We start from the raw sequence: 20,038 nt of genomic DNA, 5'->3' as shown, positions 1-20,038 counted from the left end.
TAATAAATATGGACAGTGCTCACCTGTACACTGACTGCTCCTGGACTCGGCAGCTCCTCCTCTGGTTTCATTTTGGAGCGTTTGTGGTGCATTGGGTCTCCTGTGCTGCTCACAGCAGATTCACTTGTTGGTTTTGTCTGTGAACATAAAATAAAATAAAAATAAATAAAGGTTTGAGCACTTTCAACTTTTTTCTTTATATTGATATAGTTCTGGGCAGCAGGCCTATAACCACAAATTTGGTTTGCTGTATTTTTTCTAATTCTGTTTATAACTTTTTTTCCTTGTCTGGGTTTTATATAGGTTTGTGGCATATTCTACTGTAGGAAGAACGAGGTATTAATCAAATATTAGTGAGAAAGTTCTTTCTTGTTCTTTTGGTGTTACATTTGTGTTGTGGTCTGACCAGGTTGTTCACTGATGATAAATCAATATTTAAGCTAAAGGTAGTTGTTGGTACATGGTAACAATGAGACTTCAATAACTGGAAGAGATGTCCAATAATGTGCAAAAGCAAATGTAATATTATGGTCCAGATTAATGCATTAAAGAAAAATGAAAACAATATCAATGGTTGAAATACATGACATTTTTGTGAACTTTTACATTTATATGTAGTTTGTGTTGTTTGGAGCTGGTCAGTATTAATTAACTTTAACAAAGCTAACAGTATCTAGTGTTGTACACTGTTAATCTGTAAGGATGGTACAAAAGCCACTGAACAACAATTAAGTGAGATTAAGATTTTCATGGACAGACTAACCTGAGTCTTCTACAGGGACATAAGTGTAAAACTTCTACAAAACACACTCCATCATATTACATTTCCTCTTTACATTCATTGAAATCTTCCATGTTATTCCTTTTAGCATTAGCATTAAAAATGTATGCAATGCTTAAAGATCAGTGAATCATTTTCTTAATCAGCCAGAAAAAACACAACTATAGTTAGAGCATAATGATTCTGTATCCTCAGTCCATGGCAAGCTATAATGCTAATGAAAAACTATTAAATTACAGTGTATCACATTAGCAACCCTAATCACTGAAGTTAAAACACACTTATGAACAAATTCAATGAACCACTGAATCAGTGGATGACCTGACTTTGGCCTTGGCTTGAATTTGGCCACAGGAGAAATCCTGTTCACATACGAAGTTGATTTAAAGTTATGGGAAATATACAAAAAAAAACTCACGAGGAATGAAAGTTTGACTTTTGTATTCTGTTAGCTCTGAAAGAAAATGTATACTGTAGATTTTTTTTTTTTCTACAGGGCAGTTTCTAAAATGTGCAACATATTTGTCTATGCTTGCAATACTATCTTTGCTGAAACATATGAGTTTCAGCTGTGGCCCCAAAGCAATATTCTGTTTATTCAGGAGAAGGAAAAGGCAATTTTGGTGAGGCCAATTTGAATGAGGCCTCATTCATGCAAACACAAAACTCGAGCTATGGGAAACAGCAGGGAGGACTGGTAATAAACAGTGAATATTTACTTCAAATGTGGGCCCGCACATACAGTAAGGGAGAGAAAAGCCCCTTGGATCCATCCATCCATGTCAATATTCCCTCACTATATCCTTGTTCTCTCTCTAGTGATTAATGGAGTCAGCAGTGGGATTCTATGCTAACAAGCCCCTTGTTGTTTGCTGCAGGCACGTTCTGGGCCGTGCTCGGCAGTCGAAAAAACAAGAGACAACACAAGTAGGAGGAAACTCCCAGGAGATGAGCGCATGGAGGGGGGGTCCTGCCTGTACCATGTTGGCTCACTACATTTTGCCGAGACGCGGCTGGCATCCGACACCGCTATCTATTACCTGTGATGATGAATCGCGCGGGCGCCTGCTCTCACCTGTGAAGAGTCGTTGGAGACTGCTGAGCGCTCGCTGGCGCTGAGCCCAGAGGGGGGGATGCCAGGGACGGGCCTCTGGGTGGCGAAAGCTGGCGTCGGGTGGATGAGAGGCGGACTGTGGCCAAAGGCGGAGCCCACGATGCCCGGTTGACGACCGATCAGCTGTTGGTGCACATGCAAAGCCACCGGGGTCGGTGGATAGGCGAAGCTCAACGCCGGGCTGGACGAAGACAAGACAGAGGATTAAGCTGATGTGCAGAGTAGAAAATAAATCATAACACCAAAATACAACTTTACTGTTCACTAAAGCATCAACTACAGAAGCAATGAAGCAAAAGAGGGGAAAGGCAGTGGATAAATGGATTGTTCTGGATAGCTCCTTATCCCTGAGGACAATCTGACAGTAGATGGTGTGGTAATGCTGGAACCATGGGGCTGCTGGCAAATCCCTGCCAATGAATGTTCAGCTTGTTAACACACAGTGAATTATCATGTGGTCTGTGTAAGGCAGTATGTCATTCTTCCAGTGGGCAAATGATACAGGTGATAAATTATCTGGAGTGTAACGTACAATGGTGTAAATAAATTATTTTTTCCATTACAGTAACAGAGTTGTTTTCTGTGTTGTTTATTTACTTTAAACCTGAACTAACTTTGTTGACGTTGAAGTAAAAATCCCAGAAGCCACCAAACCTCCGCTGGGGTCTCTATAACCACAGGTGAACCACCAGATAAACATAGATCTGTGTGGCTCGGCAGCAGAGGCCTCCATTCATCCTGAGTTCTGACGCTTTGCTCTCGCTGCGACCCATATGTCTGCTGATCTTATTATGAGCCGAGTGGAAATCAATGGGCCGAGACACATTTGGGGGCCCGTCTGCTTGTCATATCACTCATCAGTCTGTTGGCTCTGGCTATTTGGGTCCTGTCACCGGGACAGTGGCCGAGCGCGCCGAGTGATTGATCAGGCTCTTCTTACAGATCGCTGATCAATGGCCGTGGGTGGGGCGATGGATCTTTCCTTTTCCCCTCTCTCTTCGTTTCCTCTGCTCCCTTCGCTCGCCTCCGGTAACGGGGCGTGATGTATGTGATGTTTCCATGAGGTGAACCGGATGACTGACACAAGCCGCCGGGGAGGCAGGCTGACTCGCTGGCTGGGAGATCGTCACCCACATAGGGGTTTGACGTGGACAATACACACACATACACCGGTTCTCTGTCCCCCTTATGTCTTACCTGATACACACAGAAATGGGGTAGGAAGATTCGGAGAGAGACGCAAAGGTTTTTCAGTGAAAAATACCAGTCAGTGATATAAAATGATTCTCAACACCATCCCCCTAAGAATCCTGTTTGATTCATTATTGGCATTTAATCCTCAAATGACCAACCTGAGAGAAATCTAGTCAATAAAAGCCTCTACGAAGATCTTTTTTCTTTTTTTTAGAACTTTAAATGAAAGAATTCAAGCTTAACCACACTGAAATAAATGGCTGAATAACGTCTGTCATGCAAAAGGTGACAACTGTTAACAACTGTTTCTTATAGTTAATGACAAGTACATTTAATATATTGGCCATTTGGGGTTAAATTTACTTTAAAGTAGCCAAAAGTGAAGAAAAACAATGACAACTACTGAGGTTAGGGACACATGCATTTGTTGGTGGGTTGACTTAGTAGTTTGAAAGATTGATTTAAGATTATTTGTTTTTGATGAATGAGTTTGGGACTTTTTAATGATCTCTGGGAGCAGATTTTTCGCATATTTTAAACATTTAATGTATTGTAAAAATGTTAAAAAAAGAGGCATAGATGACAAAAAAAATCTCTTGACAGGAAAAGATAATGTCTGGATCAAACTGTTGAAGGGATTATTTTAGCAAAGTGCAAAAATAGCATAGTCTTGAGCATTTATGAGTCTATTTAAGAGATTTCAGACTTTCACATCATGCAAGATAATTAAATAAAACAGTCTACTACAAAACCTACTAAGTATCAAACTGTACACTAACTTAGTCTGATGATTACTTGTTTATTTGTATTTTTATTTGGTTTTCTTTTATTGTGAATAATGTTTTTTCCCCCTGAGGATAACTAAAGTTGATGTGCATCTGTACCTGATGGCTCCGGCTGAGAGGTGACCGTAAGAGCCGCTGGTGGAGGAGCTGGAGCGAGAGTTGTTGAGCATGGTGACCAGAGAGTTGGGGGAGTTGCGGATCATGGTTTGCAGGTCAAAGCTGTGTTCAGACAGCGGTGAGATGGGAAGAGGACGTTTCCTGCTGGGCCTCGATGGCAGCCTCGGGCTCGGGAAACGAGAGCCTGCAGAGCGAGGACGCAGAAGAAGTTAGGGTGAGATAAACTAAAGTAACTGAAGATACAGAAGAAGAATCGTTTTAGCTACGGAAGACAGACAAATGCCAGAAAATGAGTTAAAAATCAAAATATGTTGGATTGCAGAAAATCTTGTGTTTGACTTTGTCCCAGCCCTAACCTAATCTAACCCTAACAGATGACATTTTTGTCAATCATCACACAAAAGCCTCTTCTGAATGAGTGTTCAGCTGTCACTTGATGCACTGCTTGCATTTCAACCATGAGAAAACATGCCTTTTATGTTGGAGAAATGCTCTGACTGTGTATGGTAATATTTAATCAAGTCCAATTTGAGTCGTTATTCAAATGCAATCAGTGTTGACTAGAAATACTAAAGGGGTTTGAAAAGGTAAAAGGCGGAAACAGCACAACCATTCTCTCTGCACATACAATGAGCCACGGGTAGAGATTAAAACATGACTTTTGTTGTCTTTTCACATGGAGATGTCACAAACAAGACAGGGAAAAACAGAGAGAGATGGAAAGAGGGGAAAAAAGCGCTGAGGGGATGTCGCGCTTTGTGCATGAACTGACACAATGACTTTGTGACTCAAGACTTGGAAATAAAACATTTTGAGTTATTTTATAAAGGCAAACAAAACCAGCTTATGCAGCCCCGATAACCCCCCTCTGTATTTACGTCCCCCACAATCCATCCATCTCCCAACGTAAATGCTCCATCTCTCGTTTGACACATCCAACGATTACAGAACACTCCATTCACATGGTAATCAGTGTGTGTGTGGATGTGAGCGAGTGTGTGTGTGTGTGTGTGTGTGAGACGGCAGTAACAGTAGCGGTGTTCTGGCAAACGCAGGCCTGAGTTTAAACTACAGCATGAAGCTGCATGGATGCAACACCCCCTTTACATTGTCATTGTATGGAAAATCTGTCTTTTTAATGTCTTAGTGAACGGTTTCTCATGCATTTTCACATATAAATCCCTGAGCACGTACAATTGCTAAATACAATGCACCACACTCTGGTTTGTCACATGACTTCACCACAGTTTTAGTCAGCTCAGATAACACACCTAATCCTTTTCCAAAAATTATCTTTTATGCTCCTGGACCAGAGCTTTGTTCTTTGTTGTTCTGCAGAAAATTTGTCTTGTGACACCTTTAAGCAAGCTGAATCCACATGATTGTGAGGGACAGCCTCCACTTGTGGTGAATTAGGAGAAGGGGGTACTGCTGAGGAGCAGGGCAGCGTCCCACCACTGCAAAGCCTCATGGGAGTGGTGTTTATTAATGCACGGCCCAAATGATAAATCGGCCAACTGGGGAGACAGAGAGAGGAGCATCCAGCCTCGTAGCAGGACTGTCCCTCTAATTTCCTCTTGATTTATGGACGGGATGCCTGGTTACGCGCTGCGTCATTAATTCTTGTGGCCAGGGAGGGTTCAGACAGACCGGACTGACGGCGTTAGGAAAAAAAAAAAGCCTCTAAAACTGGGGCTGAACCCTCGCCGACACACCTAGGGGCCACCTGAGAGGGACGCCATCACAGGGGAGGGCTGGAATGTGAATATGAGACTGTGACAGACTTTTTGTTCTATGCGACGTTAATGAAAAGCAGCAAGAAGCTCAGAAAAACTTTAGTTTTAGAACTGAAATGTGACTTCTTTTACTCAAACCGAGTGATTACAATTAAGTAGCAATATTACAATTATGCGTCGCTAATTGTTTATTGATCTGTTTTAGTAAGTTTGCTAAAGAGGTCATTATCAATCTAGTAATGAAAAGAAGTATAAACACTGATTACATTTAATTTGGGCCTTCTGAATAATAATCTGTTGAAGTATTCAAAAGACTTGAAACCATTAATAAGAAAATTACCTTGATTTAAGAGGGAAACATAGCTGTGAAATGAACATGAACTAATAAAGAGCACAAATACTAAATTAAGTGAAGAGATCTATGAGAGCTATGGCACTAATTAGGCAGTAAGGAGGGATACAATGGCCCATTAAAGCACAAATAGGCAGGACAGGCCCATTGTTTCATTAACACAGCTCTCTCTGAAGGTAATTACTCTGATGTGAAACAGACTAAAATAGCCACAGTAACGTTGTAGCCCAGATTATCAGTGAAAGCCTCTTGATAGACTCGGCTCTGTGTTGTTGTTTTTTTTTTTTCTAAATTCAACAGAGCTTTAAAGTGTTAATTTTTCAGGCGTGGAACACACATTGTTGTAACATGATGAGTTATTACCAGCAATGATCACAGGCGATTTTTAAGTGAGGAGCACTGCATCTCCACTTAAATTTAGCCCTAATTGTTTTGTTTCAGTCTATTAATCTTAAAAAGTGACACAGAAGAAAGGATTTCTCCAGTGATGAATGGTGGGACATTCCAATTCCCACTTAATAGCAATTAATTTTCTGATACCCGCACAAGTTTGGCTAGTTTTAATTAGTTTGTTCTGAGGAATAGGGGGAACTTCACCCCGGATTTCCATGAAAGCAGCGTCTGCCTGACTAAATACATTCTCATCAAAGGGAGAGGGGTGACACTGTCCGACCTTTCTAAGATTCAGTGTGCGTTTAATTTCCTATTTACACTTTAAAATAACTCATTAGCATAAGTCCTCTGCACACAGTCCTGAGCCCAACACATTAAGACAATAGCTCATTTAAATCATGTCAAAGTCAAGTTGCAGGTCCTTCCTTGCTATGTTTAAGCTGTAGTTTCATCTATATATAGCACATGCTAGGTGTACTGCAAAAGTGCATCTCAGAGGTTGAATTCCCACTGGGGCCACCCATGCTATAATGTGCTGGGATTCACTTATAATAAGGTGCAAGCACAATAGACAGAGATGAGGTGGTTGTCTTTCGTTCCTGCAGGAATAAATATGTTTAAAGGCCTGCACAAAAGTGACTTCAACTCAACAAACTACAGAGCGTGTTACAAAGTACAATGCAGCCTTTCAGATGCGATTTATCTTATCCAGTTTTGTGAAGAAGGGGTTTATAAATCTACACTTTAGGTCCCGCTGTCAATACAGTTCTCACATAAAAACCATACCATACCAACTTTATTTATAAAGCACTTTAAGAACTTTACAGCTGGCCAAAGTGCAGTACACAAATCATAAAACAAGGAAATAAATAAGTAAATAAGTATAAACAGTGATAACAAAGGGTGCAAAGCGGGCTAAGAACAACAAAATACAACTATCATAAAAACAAAAGACAAATTAAAATCTGATAAAAACAGCATCAGAAATATATATATACATATATATATATATATATATATATATATACATATATATATATATATATATATATATATATATACACACACACACACACATATAATATATAATATATATATATATATATATATAATATATACATATATATATATATATATATATATATATATATATATATATATATATATATATATATATATATATAAAGAAAAGAAACTCACAAGTGGGTTTTTTTCCAGCCCTGATGCACTTTAGGCCCCTGGGTAACTACTTATATATAGTAGGGACTCACAGCTGTTTATTCATACATTTAGCCAACCATTTAATTATATACGTTCAATCTGAACAGTGCATTAGTATTTAGCTTTTATCCTGTTGTATGAAACACTTTTAGCTAATAATTTCATTGTTTTTCTTCTGTTATTTATTTTAACTTACATTTGAACAATGCATTAATCTATTCGTTTACTTTTAGCCATTACATTTGGCTAGCAATTTTGTTATTTATATTTTTTTTTATTGCAATTTGTTAATTTAACCATTTTTAGCATGTGTCTGTTATATGAAGCTCATATATTGTATTTATCTTCCAGTTTTATTATTTATATTTCTAACACTTTGAACAATTTCTACATTTTTTGCATGTGTAGGTTACCTTTTCCCTTCTATATGAAGCACATACAATTAACAATCAACTTTATAATTTAGTAATATTTCTAACACTTTGAACAATTTATTAAACTGTTTTGGTTACTTTTAGTCCATTGTATATTATGTTTTGCTAATTATTTTATGACTTAACTTATACTTTAAACCATACACTATGTGGTTTAAATCTTAACTGTTATTTCTACCTTTATAAAACATATACATGTTATATTTATGATGTTATTTATGCCACTTTACATAGAACAACCCACTTCTTTGTTCATTTTGTCTTAGATATTTCAACTTCTGTATTCATTAACTATTTATGTCAGCTATAGTCAACTGCAATATGTGTTGTTAAAAGGGTTTCAGTTTATAATCCGATAAACATCAGTTTTGTAGTCCTATTTGGTTTCTTTTTCTTTCTTAACAAATACATATGGATTTATATTTATATCAAAGCTCCTTTACAAGTGCCTCAAGGCGACTCTTATAGTACCCCAGCTGGGAATCATTTAAATATGGATAGTTATGACAATATTGCATGGTGGTTTTGAGTTTGAGGTGGATTCACTCTCATATATAATGTATTAGTTGTGGCTCGTGTTTAGCTTCGGTGCAGACTTACTGTCCATGGCCTGCAGGTACTCCATATGCAGGGCACTGGCACTGCTGGCTCCGGCTGAAGATGCCACAGAGGGGAGCAGGTCAGTTGTGTAAGGGCTACGGTGACCTGCCAGCAGAGCCATCTGGTGGTAGTACTCTGCTGTGGTCAGTCCTGTGTGAGGGGCTGGATGACAAAAACAGTCCGGTCAGCAAAGATGGAAGGTCATCGATGAGAAGACACATAGAAGTTAGTGGAATTTGAATAAATAGGTGAAAGAAATGGCAGAAAAAGAATGTGGAAGAGACACAGGAAGGAAAATTATTAGGCAGTAAGGTAAACACGACAGGCAAAGCACCTGCACTGCATTATAAACCTACTTTCATTTACTTTAGATGATAATCAGCTCAGCAGAACATAATGAGCACATTAGCAACACCATCAAGTTAAGCAAAACAGCTGCACAGGGAGCATCACCTGAAGTAGAGAGTCTCACTTGGGATTAGCGGATGCTTGCTCAGAGATTGCAGTGAGTGTGCATTAGTGTTTGATTGATGCATTCATGCCGAGCACAGCATAACTGATCATCCCACAATAAAATTCTTAAACAGCCTTTTCTCTTCCTCTTACAGTTTCTTGATCACTTAGAGAGACCACAATAGTGTGGACGTGTGTGTGGTAAGAATATGTGGGCTGACACATCTTTTGCCAGAGATGGTGCTTGTGTGTTGAACACATCGCGGCTGCAGTCTGCAGATATGCAACCTGCTCCTCGACTCTGCTCCCTTAAACTCTATAGAGAAAAAACAAAAGGCCTAAATCTGCCCAGATAGATCTGCATGCATAAAGATGCAGCAAACGATTCTGCCTCCACGTTACCATCGCTCTCTCTTTTTCTCAAATGCTTCTCTTTTCCAAGTCATTCCCTTAGTTATAGAGTGCTGTAAGTCCTTGAACCACAGCCTAAAAATAAACATCTGGCGGCTGGTGGGCTTCCTTATGCAAATATTCTAAGAAAGAGAGACGGAAAAGACTAACACTGTGGTTTTGGATGCAAATATGGAATCAGTTCAGACCCACAGAGTGCTGGAGCTCAGTGTTTTCCTCAATTGAAGAGAAAATAAATAAAGAAACACTGTATGAGGAGATTTCCTCTTAAGGCTGGCCTGTATGCCTGCAATATGCATCCATGATTGGTTAAATGAATGTAAGAAAAAATTCTAAATTAATTCGATCTGGGTATTATGTCTTCGGTAGAAGGGGGAGTTTCTTAATTGTCTCCACTGTTCCGCCTTAGCTTTGCTTTTGCATTCAGTCATAATGTGGTCCATTCAGGATGCACGCACAGAAAAAGGCTTTGCAGAATTTCTAAATCAGAACTGTTGGCATCTGAATGCAATCCTCGAGGCAAAAGAGGGGGGTAAGGGAATGGATGGGGGGGTTGGGGGGGCTGTCAGTGTGGCACTTGACGTGGATATACTGATATTTGCCTGAGGACTTGGTGAGCCACAGGGCACTCCTTCAGCACAACAATAGGATCAGGGGCAAAACCTACCTCTGAACCCAATCTCACATGGAAAATAGTGACAAAGTGTGAGGGAGGAGCAAAAAAAAAAAAAAAAAGATGTGAAAGCAAATGTGTGGCAGCAAGAGGGTGGCACTAAATCCCACCCACTTCAAATCTCCATTAGATTCTGTTAATTAATTCATCATTATTCAAATGTACTTTTTCCTGGAAAAAAAAAAAACCTTTGCATATTGAAGACAGAGCCTCTCTGTAAGCAGGGTGATATACTAACAGCACAAAAGCTGATGGGTTAATTAATCACAGGCTTGATTAAAGGACTAATTAGGTGCCTCATTCACAATTCAAAGCATTATAAACTGAAAGGGGATCATGTGGTAGGTTGGAGAAACGTTTTTGATTTAAAGCGGGTTGAGGCTGGTGTGCATTATGATTTGGTAATGGAAAATTGAAGGGTAGAGGTTTTAACGTATACTTCCCATGCACAAAGAGCGGCGTCGGAGTGCAGAGAGCAGATGAGCAGATGAGAGGAGCTGAGTGAGGTTGACACTCTGGGTCCTCACTCAGACGCGGCTTTTAACAGACTGGGGTGAGGTGAAGTCGAGTGCGCCGGTGTCGAGGAAATGCCCCCGCTATCTGCCATTTCAGAAACACACTTCAGCACAAGGCAAGGAGCTAAAGTGGGGGCTCTGCTGCTGAAGTGTCTAAAAGTTGGCGGCTGAGGACATGAGTGGCGTAATAGATCATCAGGCCATTTTTAAGACTTTAAGGCACAGGTGTCAAACATGCGGCCTGTGGGCCAAAAACCAGCCCACCAAAGGTTTTCAATCTGGCTCGTGGGATGAATTTGTGAAAAAAATTACACTGAAGATATTAACAATCAGATGTTAAAATCATTTTAATTCAGGTTCCACATACAGACCAATATGATCTCAAGTGGGTTGAACCAGTAAAATACTACATAATAACCTATAAATGATGAAAAGCACAAATTTTCTTTGTTTTAGAGTAAAAAAAGTTGTATTACAGAAAAATGTTTACATTTAGAAACTATCCTTTTACACAAAATGTGAATAATTTGAACAAATATGAACAATCTGTGCAAATCAGTGCAATTTTAACAATATTTTGCCTGTAATTAAATGTTTTGTGCATTTGTAATTGCAAAGTCGTAATGCACAACTGAGCCATAATATTGTTAATTTTTTTTCTTCTTTAGAAATTTCAGGTTGTTTATGTTATTCAAATTTTTAAGGAGATGTGAACATTTTTTCTAATGTAATTTACATTTTTTCACAGTTTGTATTTTATTGGTCCTGCCCAGATGAGATCATATTGGGTTGAATTTGACCCCTGAACGAAAATGAGTTTAAGGTGAAGAATTGCTTTGGAGCTCCTTGATCAGCTCACCTTTCATGGACAGGTTTGATTACTGTGTTGTAATTTCTCTCTACTTACATGTAGTAAAAACAGCTCTGAAAATACATAAAACACTAGGCTGTTCTGTCAAATATATTTATACTACACTTATTTAAATCACTTAGATCAGACACAAGTAACCTCTTCAGTGAGTATGAAGTTATATCTGACAGCGTAAATATAATAAAAAATACATTTAGCAGTATGCACATTTTGACCATGGTTTTGATCAGTTCTCGTTTCAATATGCACTGCATCGCATTTGCCAATCAGATCAATGTGTGTTCCTCTATCGAACCTAAATCTTTATATGACCTCTGCAACACGGCCTTAGTGATAGTTCTAGTTGAATGTAAACTTGTTAAGAGGCTATGGCTGCATTTTAGCTTTACTACAGTCAGAGTTCAGTTTGAAAACTCTTCAAAAATCACAACATCCTGATTTTAATTTACATTATGTTGAAGAATTTACGTTAAGACTAATAAAATTTCATACAACCTTGTGTTGAGAGGTTTAGTCTGCCTGGGTGAATATTGTTTTAGGGCATTTCATCTTTATTTCTTTAGTTGAAAACGTAAGAAAAGTAATGAAAACAGAATCAGATTAAACAAGTTGTGATGAAATAATTAAATTACCTCTGTAGCGTATCACCTTTTAACAGTAACTTCATCAACACTGACACTAAACTGGAAATATCATATTTAGAAGAGCAGTAGAGTTCTTCAGGAGAATCATCTTTTGTAATTTATTTTTGCTTGTTTGTCCTCTTTAATTGATTTCTCAGTCTGCTTCGATCTGCACATCTCAGGGTACAAACGCTCCCTGCAGGACACCACAATAATCGACCACCTCCCCACCCCCCCGACACTGAACTTGAATCCGACCCTCCCTCAGTGTGAGCGGTGTAACTGTACGTGACCCTGCCGCTCACTGATGCATCCTCCAGAGGTCTCTGACATGACTCACAGATCAAAAGGATTAGCCTCCCTCCAACCTGCACCCCCACCCACACAGACTGTGCCACACTCATAATACTCTTACCCCCCCCCCCCCCCCCCTTCCCCCTCACTCAGATAACATCTCCCCAACCCCTGGGTCTTAATAGAGATGGATCTGGTTGCCTCTCACCTGACCTCTTCTGATCTCAAACAGGAATTAAACCGATACAGGGAATCGAGATTCCTCCTAATAGCAATCAAACCTCTCTAATCAATTTCAACAATTATTTTTAAGGGTCTACTGAAGCCTTAGTAGCTATTTCTGCTCCACTGGGGCTGCGTGTGGATGTGCACATGCGTGTTTAGTGTACATCTGTCCTGTGAGAGTTCATACATGTGTATATGCATGTTGGTGTACGTTTCATTTTATTCACCATCTGCAGGGCTGAGGCCCCGGGTGGCTGACAAAACAGAGATGGAGGGGCTGCTGTGAAGTGAGCGGATGTAGTCCATGTATGGGTTGATGTAGGGGTGCGGAGGGTGAAAGGGCGACTCCGCCCCCACGGAGGGGTTCCGCTGGGGTGAGATCCGGATGAGGGAAATATCAGAGAAAGCTGGACTTCCCGCCAGCGCAGGAGGCCTGCAGACACATAGGAGAGAAAACACAAAAAGAATATATGAATAAATACATTTTGAACATGTAACTCACTTAAATGTGACGGCTGTCAACGCTGACACATCAATCTAAAAGGGGAATTTTATGTTTTAAAAATGGACTGGTCAGAGTTATAGTAGTTGGATTTTAATTTAGTTTTTAGTTTTTATTTACTCCCTCACTTTCATTTTAGTTAGTTGCATAAGTAGTTTTAATTCCATTTTGAGGATAAGTTTAGTTTCACTTTTTAGGGACAATGAAGAAAATCCTAATAGAAGCTGAAAGAGGTAGGATGAAAGATCAGAAGATGTTATAATATAATGTACAAAAACATTGTTCAATAAAAGTTCCATATCGCTGAAAGACATTTTATTTTCATCCACTTTAGGGAAAACAAAAATTATTCTGATTTAACTCAAAATTCTATTTTTTCTATCATGTTTTCTCTGTCATTTTATTCGTATTTCAGTGATCAGAATTTTGTTGTTACTGTTTTTTTTTTAACTTACTGTTACCCTCAGTGTTTGGTTTTTAAGTGTCTAAAATAGACACAAATAAAAATAGGAAATAGCAGACTTTACAAGACGATTACAACAATGTTTAAAGAGAAAAACATGGCATCGATGTTCTCCATTAGTTACCCATTTTTATCTCGACTGCAGATCAACAGTAGATGAAGTCACCACATGGTAACATCCTTCAATTCAAATGACCCTTCACTGTATGTCACTATCTCTTTGTAAAGAAAACATCAATAATCTATTAAACTCTGCACATTTAACAGGGACATTGTGTTCATTTCATTAGGTCGGCTCCAGATTTTACTACTGGGGGTGGACTGGCAGTGGAGAGACTGGACAAATGAACTGTGACACTATCTCTGTGCCTCCATCTGCAAGGCAGAGAGGAGAGCGCTGCATTCCAACTGCTCCCTACGCAGACATTTCCTCAGATCAAAGACAGCTTTCACCACTGCGTCTTAATCAGAGGGAAACGTTAGACCGAGCTCACCGCTGGCCAGCACCAGACAAGCAACGCTACACCACTTTACTCCAATGGCTTCAAGCTTGGCTTTGAGTCCACACCATGTACTAAATTGCACATGACGGACACGATGTTGTACAAAAAACTCTGTCTGCAATTTTCACACAAGATGCATAGTCTCTCTTAAGCAGAAAATATGAATACCACATGGATATTCTCTTTATCAAAAACCTTTCTCATGAATCATCTTTCTGCTGTGAGACATAAAGTTGAGAACAATCAGGAAAACTTCTTTGGAGCCAAGTTTGAAATGAACTAATTTGTCTCCCTTTTTATAATTGGCTAGGAGGGCTAGGAAACTTCATAATGATGGCCTTCACCACAAAGGCCTTCCCCTGAGGATGTGGAGAAATCCACATATCAGCCAGACATTAACAGGCTAAGAGATTAGACTGAATTAGCCCCTCCACTTCTCTGTGGTTCCCCAGTGGACTAGTCTACTGTGACAAAAGACCCCAGGAGAAGGAGAGGATGAGCAAAGGAGGGCGGGAGAGGCAAAGTGGAGGTTTAAGAGGGAGGTGAGAAGGAGGAGGAGAAACGGAAGAAAAGGGTGGGAAAAGATGGAAGAAAAGGGAAGAAAGATGTGGCCTCAAGAGTTTGTCTCGCGGTGACCTTGAGCAAGGCCAGGGGAGCGGAACAGCCCAATTACGACCTCCGCCCCGTCCCCTGATCCCCTACCAGCCCTTACGTCCCTCCACTCCACAGTCCCTCTAATGAAAGAGCTCAGGCCAGGGCCAGTAATGAGCCCTGAGGAGTGGAAACAACGCACACACACTCAGACATATGTGTACACAAACACACTCATACACACACACCTACACAGAAACTTTTTTGTAATTAGCCCGAAGGTGCAATGGGACAATTTCAAGGCTTTTACCACGTTCAAGTGTGTGACAACATGTCTCAGTGATGCCGCAGATGTAGAAGAACAGACCAACAGCAGCACTCTCAAGAGGACGAATCCAGAGAGGGAACTCCGGAGATGCTTTAGTGGAAAAGTTGAAAGTGTGGAAAGGTGTAGGGCTGACCTGTGTGCCTCAAAGCTTCAACCGCTGCCATCGCAATTGACAGGCATCTCAGTATTTGTATGCTCTGGGGTTTTCAACCCATTAAGTCAATCTTCTAAAACAATGTCCTAAAGAGGGTTCTCTGATCAACTAGCCGAACACTGCACCCAGTCATAAAACATACTAATATCACACCCAGTCTTAACCTTTTTAACTAGTTAAGAAAGGTTAATTATTGCTAAAGTACCATAAAAACCAACAATAGCTTATGATTATGATATATTCTACAAATTTATTGCATGATAACATATGTGCAATTTTTCTGCATATAATGTATAGGCATATACTTGTTACACTGTTCTTTAGTCCTCAAAGACAGATTCTTGCATATAGGGTTTGTACACATTTTTCAAGGTCAAATTCAAGCACTGTTCAAGCACTTTTAAGGGTCATTTTCAAATTTTTTCAGCCCAGCACCTTATCGCTGGGGTCAAATACATAGCTACAGGAATACATATACTCATGATTTCTTTTTTCACTTTTTATCACAATAATGTACATTGAATTATACTATAAATATCTAAAATTATGTTTCATAATAGCAAAAAGTTTAGAAATTAAAGAAGAACACAAAGTTTTATCCAAAAAAAGGGGGAAGCCACTCGGCGTTCTTCAGACACACTCGTACCGAGACAAAGGTTAAGATGAAAATGTACCTGAAGTCCATCTGAGAGCAACTACTAATTTTATTTTTTGACATGAAGTTTTATTTTTCAAAAGGTATCACTTCTGTGTAAGTAGCTTTGGCTTGGCGTCAAACCTGACAAAGTTAATATTAAAAATTAATCAATAAATCACATCACAGAGTTATAATTGTAAGCACTTTCAAGGACTTAAACTAAAATTCAAGCACTTTTCAAGGACTTCAAGCACCCATGTGAACCCTGTACATATGTTTTTTAGGGTGTTTCTCCTTTACTCAAATCAAGAACTACATGACAAGGTGTTGTTTATTGCACAGATTGTGCAATATTTTTTTCCTAAGCAAAAGTAGAAACTTCCTGTTGTCAAAGAATGTGGATACGTTGGTTTTCCTGTCAACAACCTAAGTCAGACCAAGCAGTCGGAGGCACGTGCCAAACGTCGAGGTAGGCTACACAAACTTGACTCCTGACATTTTTTTTTCTATCCCTGATTTCGTCATCACATTCCTTATCAAAGCTTCAGATATTTGCAGATGGTTCTCGACGAGGCTTTGAAGCCCGACAAAGGTGACAGACTTTTGAGGGACTGTACCTGAAACTGAATAACAACCACCACCATTCGATTGGTGAGGTTCCGCACGTCTCCTGTCACGAAACTCATGAGAAAAAATTTGACTTCCTCCAACCCAAAGCAGGCCATGCTGAGGTCATCCATAAACTTCAAAACAGGTGTGTGTGTGTGTGTGTGTATGTTTATGATAAGTAAGTAATGTGCCCACATGCCAGCATTACATGCCTCATTTGCACAGATCACAACACAGCTGCAGTGTGTCGCTCACTTTGATGTCACATGGGTGACCATGCATCTTGAACACGTACACAGTCTCAGTCAAATGCAACCAAAGCAAGAAAAGAAAAAAAATGCTTTGTCACATATGACAGAAGTAAATGGAAGAGGAAAATTAGGAATACTGTGCAACACTAAGCAACTCTACCACTTAAACTCATTAAAGAAAGGCCCATTTCAAGGGAGAATGTACAGTACAAATACTACGGTACTATGTCTCTGGTATGACTACTTGTGACATTTTAGATATTGAAATAAGAACCCAAGAGGAAAGGTAGAAAAATTTGATGATGTTTTTCCCCCCGATCTGGCCCTCCTCATGCCTATTTGAGGAGAGCCAGACACCCACTTTGGCTGCCATGACACTGATTAACCCTGTCATGCATTGGCTGCTTCTCCCTACACTGACCCTGGCAAAATGCCTCTGCTTGCCTTGTTTTTCCAATTAACTTAGCAAATAAGAACAGGGCCCTACTAGAAGGCAAGGAGGAGGAGAAGAAAAGAGAGGTGGTCAGAAAAAAGAATGAAACACAACATGTGCACTGGAAGAAAGAGATCTCGGTTTCCTTGAAAGGTGAAGTGGAAAGAGGAGAAGACACAGATGGGATGGGGTGAGGTGGAGAGAGAGAGAGAGAAAGAGGGGGGATACAAGGAAGGAAAGATAGCATGAACAGTAGTCAGGAGGAGGAAAAGAAGGGAGTGTGTGAAGATATGGACTGATCTGGGAGGGAAGGGCGGGCAAGTTTGGGAAAAGGGGGAGGGAAAAGGAGGTCTCCAGGGGTGCAGAGCCAGGTGTGAGGGGATTTGAGGAGGACAGTGGAGAGATGGATGTTTTGGAGGAGTGTGGTGCGTGTCTCTATACATGTGAGAGAAAAGAGCAAGAAAAGGCCGAGCCTCCGTGATTTCTCCAGCGCAGTGATCGTCTTAGCATCTGCCAGTGTGCATTAATCAACATGACGGAAGGAAGTAATCTGACAATGTGCAGCAGTGTGTATGAGTGTTCACCCTGTGTATGTGTGTGTTTGGTGTGTGTACCGAGTGCATTGTACTGTAGGTGTGTGTTAACCAGAGAAGCAGAGTCTTAGTTACACCTGATTTAAGATTTACATCAAAGCTGTACCGGAGGGTTTGCAAGCTACTCGAGCACAAGAGAAAGAGAAAAAAAACTTTTCCTTCACTCCTCTGCTTCCCTCTGTAGGTTTATAATTCCCAATAATCCTCAAAGAAGACATCCTGCAAACAGGGCACAAGAAAAGATCAAGCTTCTGACATATGGAAGCCATTTCCTTTCACGTGGCCTCGCTTAAACCAGCCAGTGCCTCTTTAAGACACTGTGTGTTTACATGGGGCGGTCTGTGGATTTTAAACTGTCATCTTATTTCACCGGATGAATATACACTTTCCATGTGTAAATATGCCCTCTAAAAGATTTTGAGGTCTTATACAGGGTGTGTGTTCATGTAAACAGGCCTTGAAGCTTTGTTTGGAACAAGGTTATATCAACACTAATAATTCTTTTCGGTGAAAAGCAACAGCAGAAACACACAGTTGCGGTGAAGGTTGATGACTTCACTAAGGACAGAAGGTATCATTGTGGTGCAGCTGGTAGGCCTGGTGGTATTGACACAACAGTCTGCTAAAACAGGAGCAGTGCTTTGCAAAATACTTTTGAATTTGAGCATGAAATGGCTGTGCATGAAATACCACAGCCATTTCTTTATGTGTATTTTGCAGAAGTTAAGGCCATAAGGAAACTTGTCCAAATCCAATAATCCAATTGCTTTGAATGTCCCCAGGTCTTAGTAAGGTTGCATTACACTCTTCAAAGTGATGATTTTGTCCTGAAAGTGGGTGCAGCTCTTTAAAAAAAATTTTGTGTGTACATAAAATATAAGGAGAGATATGAAAATCCGGGGATCTCTTCTTGACACCTTGCCCCTGTGGTCAGAAGGTGCTGATTGAGGTGGGAACTGGAGCTTTGGACTGAGGGAACTGAGATCACTCAGGTGTCAGGTCCTCTCCTACCCCCCATCCACCCCTCCCTTCCTCCCTTCCCGCCAACTTCACCTCAATCTCACCACCTCATAGAAACCTGCCCCCACAGCCCACCTCCCACACCCCTAACCCACCCAGCCACAGCACCGGGCTGCCACCACTCTGAAAGCCTAAACCAGAGAGGAGGAAGAGAGGGGCTCCTGACAGCGGAAACAGAAGCACTTTAAAGCTCCAAACCCTTTCAATGAGATCAAAGGGCCACAGGAACAGAGCCAGCTGAGACCCAAGGAGAGAGGAGAGGGAGCTGAGACAAGGGGGAAAGCGAAAGAGACAGACGGAGAAAGAGACTGAGAGACAGACACAAACAGAGGATGGTGCATATATTCTGGATTCCTAATGGTTAGATGAGAAAGTCTTTACTGAGTTCTGCCAATGACGTACATTGAATTACTTTATTTTCCACATTAACAATGACAATTCCAAATGATTAAACTAAACCTATTTTTACTCTTTCTCCCAGACCTCCAGATCTCTATGGTTTGATGCAAGGAATTGATGACTCAACTAATTTCGCAAATAGCATATACACCAGTGGTTCCCAACTTTTTTTGGCTTGTTACTCCATTTTAACATCACAAATTTCTGGTGACACCAGACATTCAAAACAGACACCTTTTTTTGCCAAAATTACTTTGTTTTTGATCATGCAATAGTTTGTTGTAATAGTATGTTGCAAATTAATGTTAATTTCAGATGACATTTAGTCTATATAAAGTACATTATTATGGACGGAGGCAGAAAATTACTGCACAAAGTGGGAATTTTATTTTCCTTCGTCGGGATAAGTACAGTGAGTCCAGCTTGGATTTACAAGGCTGACAATTAATACTGAACAAACAATAACTCAGACTATGAATTATGAAAGAGCTGCAGCATCTGAAACCGACCACAATGAACATTTGAAAGATAAACATTATCACAGTGCTTCAGTTTCAGCTTCAGAGTTTGTCATGTCTTTTATCAATTGTGATTGTCTCTGTCAACTGACCATATATTTTTTATTAGTAATTATTTTTTTGTTTGTTTTTTTTAATCAGTTACTAGAAATTTCAGGCAACCACATTTGAATTCCAGGCAACCTCACATGGGGTTCCGACCCCAAGGTTGAAAAACACTGATATGTACATTAAAAATGCATCAA

General features: G+C 40.1%; 1 protein-coding gene across 2 annotated transcripts in view; it reads right to left on the bottom strand.

Annotated features, from left to right (window-relative positions):
* gli3 (GLI family zinc finger 3) overlaps positions 1 to 20,038 on the bottom strand; it is a 110,540-nt gene that overhangs the window by 18,032 nt on the left and 72,470 nt on the right. For both annotated transcript variants that reach the window (XM_030123775.1, XM_030123777.1), the window contains exons 5-9: positions 13,020 to 13,225; positions 8,728 to 8,889; positions 3,974 to 4,175; positions 1,857 to 2,076; positions 24 to 137 (exon numbers count right to left, since the gene is read on the bottom strand). In XM_030123775.1, the coding sequence (XP_029979635.1) occupies positions 24 to 137; positions 1,857 to 2,076; positions 3,974 to 4,175; positions 8,728 to 8,889; positions 13,020 to 13,225 (904 nt within the window). The remainder of the gene's footprint in view (positions 1 to 23; positions 138 to 1,856; positions 2,077 to 3,973; positions 4,176 to 8,727; positions 8,890 to 13,019; positions 13,226 to 20,038) is intronic.

This window comes from Sphaeramia orbicularis, chromosome 20 (assembly GCF_902148855.1).
Source record: "Sphaeramia orbicularis chromosome 20, fSphaOr1.1, whole genome shotgun sequence".
NCBI classification, from domain to species: Eukaryota; Metazoa; Chordata; class Actinopteri; order Kurtiformes; family Apogonidae; genus Sphaeramia; species Sphaeramia orbicularis.
The sequence above is the reverse complement of the archived record's forward strand: the minus strand, read 5'-3'. Positions and strand labels throughout refer to the sequence as shown.